General features: G+C 45.4%; 1 protein-coding gene across 1 annotated transcript in view; it reads left to right on the top strand.

Annotated features, from left to right (window-relative positions):
* GTPBP4 (GTP binding protein 4) overlaps positions 1–5638 on the top strand; it is a 35032-nt gene that overhangs the window by 8502 nt on the left and 20892 nt on the right. Inside the window, exons 5-8 of the mRNA XM_011942286.1 lie at positions 366–466; positions 2115–2207; positions 3802–3993; positions 4073–4222. Coding sequence (XP_011797676.1) covers positions 366–466; positions 2115–2207; positions 3802–3993; positions 4073–4222 — 536 coding nt within the window. The remainder of the gene's footprint in view (positions 1–365; positions 467–2114; positions 2208–3801; positions 3994–4072; positions 4223–5638) is intronic.

Here is a 5638-nt window from a genome sequence, read left to right on the forward strand (position 1 = left end):
ATTTTTTGTATTTTTAGTAGAGACGGGATTTCACCGTGTTAGCCAGGATGGTGTCGATCTCCTGACCTTGTGATCCGCCCGTCTCGGCCTCCCAAAGTGCTGGGATTACAGGCTTGAGCCACCGCGCCCGGCCCTGGAATATGATGCTTACTAGAGCCAAACTTGGGAAATAACTGTGGAATATACTATGTATATACAGTTACTCTCTGTGACTATTTTCTCCATCACTTTTGCATTACAAAAGTTGGAGTAAGATTAATATCACCACAGGCCTGGACTGTAACTAAGTTGAAAAGAAAATTTAAAGCAAATCTTACACTTTGAGTTTCTTAATTTTTCAATGTGAACTTTTTGTATTTTCATAGTGCGTCAGCATTTATCCCGTTTGCCAACCATTGATCCAAATACCAGGACTCTGCTTTTGTGTGGGTACCCAAATGTTGGGAAGTCCAGTTTCATCAATAAGGTTGGTCTGTTTTTTATCGTAAAGCAAATAATCTGACCGCTTTAGGTCAGCGTTACTGTGTTCTGACTGTGTGGGATTCAGGATGGCCTTGGGAGTAATTTTGGCCTCCGAGTTGGTCCTTGAGTAAACACTGCCCTGGTCTGCAGGAGGCCCCCATGCCTGAGCACACCTGAGTTCCTCTTGGAGAGGATTGACTTTGTCTGTATCTACATTTATGTTACTATTACAGAAGCCATTACTTTCTGTTCTTGTGTGTGTCCTGTGATTTCTAAGGAATTTGAGACAATTGTGTAAGTGCATTTTTGTTGACAACTGGAGAAGTTTTCTTGGGTGGTGTTGGCCTGTCCTGGAATGGGTATGTCAGGGGGTTCTGGTGGCAGGTGACGCTCGCCCCGCTGAGGTTTTCCCGTCTGCAGCTGCTTCTGGGTGATCTGTCACCTTGGCTGCTGTGTCAGCTTTCACATGAAATCGTATGTGGTCCAGTAGAGGGACGGTGCCCAGTCGCTCTTTCCCTGGGTGAGCTCACTGACTAGGATTTGAGCGTAACATTTAAGAGACTTGGTCATTTGGTGCTTCAGGAAAATTTGGCTGAGTTTGAGGGACCCAGGAAGAGGCAAAGCAACATTTAAAATGTGAATTTACAACCAGCAGCAGCTTATGTGCCCAGAAAATTGTCGAATTTTATGACTTACTCGGTGCCAAGATCACTTTATTTTTAATTTAAAAAATTCTTTCTTTCTGTTGAAACTTTTTTTCTGCTTTTTGAGACAGGGTCTTGCTCTGTCGCCCAGGCTGAAGTGCAGTGGTGCAGACTTGACTCGCTGCAGCCTCAACCTCCTGGGCCCAAACAATCCTCTCGCCTTAGTCACCCAAGTAGCTGGGACCACAGGTGCACGCCATCACACCTGTTTAGTTTTTTTATTTTTTGTGGAGACAAGAGTCTCACTGTGTTTCCCAGGCTGATCTCAGACTCCCACGCTTAAGCCGTCCTCCTGCCTCAGCCTCCCGAAGTGCTGGGATTACAGGCATGAACTACTCCACCCTCCTTGAGATCACTTTTGCTTTAAAATCGATTTGTAAGCTTTGTTTTGTCTATAGGTTGCTGTGACGTGGTGACCAGCAAAGCTCTGCAGGGTCCTTGCTGATGTTTCAAATGCTTGTCAGCTCTGAACCTGCCACAGTGAGCCAGTGCTCTGGGGCTGATTTGGTGGCTGCTGGACCAGGTGGCTTTTTAAATTGCAGTTTAATTCAGCAAAATGAAAATTTCAACTCCTCAGTCACATGAGCCACATATTGAAGGCTCGTTAGCAGTGCGTGACTGGCGGCCCCGTTTGGACAGTGCAGACGGAACATTCCTGTCATCATAAAGAGCTCTGCGGGCGTTGCAGGCGGTGGGGCCGGACGTGGGAGGGTGAGGGGAGCTGGTGGCTGTCCTCCAAATGCCGGCCCTCACGCTGTCCTCGTGCCCCAGTCCTTGGCCTGGTGGTGTGAAGGAAGAGGTACCAGGCTCCTGTTTTGATGCAGTTTTATTGTGTGAGGTTTCTTCTATGGTTTTTTCCTACCCAAAATTAGTCTTGTTAAAACACACAGATGCGCTGTGTACACAGAGGAAATGAGGTGATTCTGCAAGTTCTCACTGTTGTTTCAGGTGACGAGAGCAGACGTGGATGTCCAGCCCTACGCGTTCACTACCAAGTCTCTGTTTGTTGGGCACATGGATTATAAGTATCTACGTTGGCAGGTAAGAGTCTTGTCTTTATTTTTATTTATTTATGTATTTTGAGATGGAGTATCACGCTTGTTACCCAGGCTGGAGTGCAGTGGCATGATCTCGGCCCACTGCCACCTTTGCCTCCGAGGTTCAAGTGATTCTCCTGCCTCAGCGTCTCGAGTAGCAGGGATTGATTACAGGTGTGCACCACCATGGCTGGCTAATTTTTGTGTTTTTTTAGTACAGAGGGGGTTTCACCATGTTGGCCAGGCCGGTCTTGAACTCCTGACTTAAGGTGATCTGCCCACCTTGGCCTTCCAAAGTGCTAGGATTACAGGTGTGAGTCCATGCGCACCTGGCGAGAGTCTTGTCTTTAAACAGAAAAGATATATTGGTGTATCTAGGGTAATCAAGAACTTGAAATTTCATCATCATAAAAAAAACTCGTCTGAGCTCTGGGGATGCATAAGAACAGGTCATATGTCTCTGATATAATTCAGGGGAGGCAGCCAGCTGCTACTGTGGATTTTTGCATTTTGTTAACATAAAATGAAATTCTCTTTGTGTCATTTCTAACTCTGTTATCAGAAATGGCATATATACGGTTTAAAAGCATGAAGCAGGCCGGGCACGGTGGTTCACGCCTGTAATCCCAACACTTTGGGAGGCCAAGGCAGGTGGATAACCTGAGGTCAGAATTTCAAGATCGGCCTGGCCAACATGACGAAACCCCGTCTCTACTAAAAATACAAAAATTAGCTGGGCGTGGTGGTGGGTGCCTGTAATCCCAGCTACTTGGAAGGCTGAGGCAGGAGAATCACTTGAACCTGGAAGGCAGAGGTTGCAGTGAGCTGGGATTGCGCCACTGCACTCCACTCTGGGTGACGAGTGAAACTCTGCCTCAAAAATAAATAAATAAATAAATAAAAAGCATGAAGCAATGTTTCCACACTATAATTTTATAAATTGTGAAGAAAGTAATTCCTAAAACATGGGAGGGTTCTCAGTTACCCCAGTTTTTGTGTTTTATGATGTCACTGGTGAAAAGAGGAGTCATTTCTCTCAGTGTCGTGGCTAGCATTTCATTGAGCTCTACAGGGTTCCTCCTCCCTTTTTTGATGTTTAAATAAATAGTATGTACTTTTCTCTCAGTGCTTTATTTTGTGGTGTTTAGGAGACCTACTTTTTTTTTTTTTTTTTGAGACGAAGTCTCACTCTTTCGCCCAGGCTGGAGTGCAGTGGCACCATCTCAGCTCACTGCAAGCTCCACCTCCCATGTTCACGCCATTCTCCTGCCTCAGGCTCCCAAGTAGCTGGGACTACAGGTGCCCGCCACCATGCCCAGCTAATTTTTTTGTATTTTTAGTAAAGACGGGGTTTTCACCATGTTAGTCAGGATGGTCTCCATCTCCTGACCTCGTGATCCACCCGCCTTGGCCTCCCAAAGTGCTGGGATTACAGGCATGAGCCACTGCATCTGGCCCTACTTTTTTTTTTTTTTTTTAAACACGATTCTCCTGTAAGATTATGAGGTCTGGTTGGGCATGTGTGAGTGACTTCTGGGATGTGCTGGACAAGAAGCTTGTGGGTGAGTGCTTTCAGTGACAAGGTCTGGCTGTGTTAGGTTGTAGACACTCCTGGGATCCTGGACCACCCCTTGGAGGATAGGAACACCATCGAGATGCAAGCCATCACTGCCCTGGCCCACCTCCGTGCTGCGGTCCTGTACGTGATGGATTTGTCTGAGCAGTGTGGGCATGGGCTGAAGGAGCAGCTGGAGCTCTTCCAGAACATCAGACCTCTCTTCGTCAACAAGGTGTGTGTGGTCACTCATGTTTTGCTTCATATCCTGCAGCATGAGAATAACGATTTCATTATTTTTCTTCCTTGCCTAGCCTCTCATAGTTGTAGCCAACAAATGTGATGTGAAGAGAATAGCTGAACTTTCTGAAGATGATCAGGTAAATCACGTTAATATTTTGAGTATTTCTTACCAATTCCGAATTCTCATCTCAGACCACCAAAGTTTAGATGAAGGAATTTTAGCAATACTAGTCCACAATTGTATTTTATAGTTGAGATAATATCCTCAGTGATTTAGTGCAATGACATAGTAAAAACGTAGTTATTGGCAAACTAAAACTAAAACATAGGTTTTTGGATTCCTATTTTGTTCTTGAGTGTGTAGAAGTATCTGTATTTGATGGGCTGGACTTTTGGAAAATGTGATTACTTAGGAGAGAACTGTTGGAGAAGGGTACTCACAGGTGTTAATTCATAGAACAGGTTCTGTGATTAAATGAGTTTGGAAACGAATGATTGAGTGAAGGAGAAGGAAGATCTTGGAATTTGGGGCTTTCTGGATCTATGAGTGAGACGTGCCTGCTAGCTTTCTCCAAGAGGCAGGCAGTATTGTTGGACATAATTTTTCAAACTAATTGAATCCTACAACCATTTTTTTTTTTTGAGACGGAGTCTGGCTCTGTCGCCCAGCCTGGAGTGCAGTGGTGTGATCTTGGCTCACTACAAGCTCTGCTTTCTGGGTTCTCCTGCCTTAGCCTCCCAAGTAGCTGAGACTACAGGTGCCCGCCACCACGCCCAGCTAATTTTTTGTATTTTTAGTAGAGACGGGATTTCACTGTGTTAGCCAGGATGGTCTTGATCTGACCTTGTGATCCACCCGCCTTGGCCTCCCAAAGTGCTGGCATTACAGGTGTGAGCCACTGCGCCTGGTCCTGCAACCCTTTTTAATAGGTGTCCTTCGTGATAAATGCTTTTAGAAGCGTGCATTGGTAGAGTGGCTTTCAAATTGTGGTCCTGGATCAGCCACGTCAGCATCACCTTCTTAATTTCTTCCTTAATTTCCTCATTGATCCATTGGTCATTCTGGGACATGTTTATAATTCCCATGGGTTTCTTTTTTTACAGCTTTGAAAGTTTCTCTGGGTATTGATTTCTAGTTTTATTCTATTGTGGTCTGAAAAGATACTTGACATGATTTTAATTTTTAAAACTTGATGAGATTTGTTTTTTGGCCTAACATATGGTCTGTCCTGGAGAATGTTCCATAGACTGAGGAGAAGAATGTGTATCATGCAGTGGTTGGATGACATGTTCTGTAGATGTTTGGTCTACAGTGCACTTTTTTTTTTCTTGGAGACGGAGTCTTCCTGTGTCGCCCAGGCTGGAGTACAGTGGCACGATCTCGGCTCACTGCAGCCTCTGCCTCCCAGGTTCAAGTGATTCTCCTGCCTCAGCCTCCCGAGTAGCTGGGATTACAGGCACGTGCCACCACACCCAGCTAATTTCTTGTATTTTTAGTACAGACAGGATTTCACCATGTTGGTCAGGCTGGTCTCAAACTTCTGACCTTAAGTGATCCGCCTACCTTGGCCTCCCAAAGTGTTGGGATTGCAGGCGTGAGCCACTGTGCGTGGCTTACAGTGTACTTTCTTTCTTTC

The sequence above is a fragment of the Colobus angolensis genome, unplaced genomic scaffold (assembly GCF_000951035.1).
Source record: "Colobus angolensis palliatus isolate OR3802 unplaced genomic scaffold, Cang.pa_1.0 Scaffold209, whole genome shotgun sequence".
NCBI lineage: Eukaryota > Metazoa > Chordata > Mammalia > Primates > Cercopithecidae > Colobus > Colobus angolensis.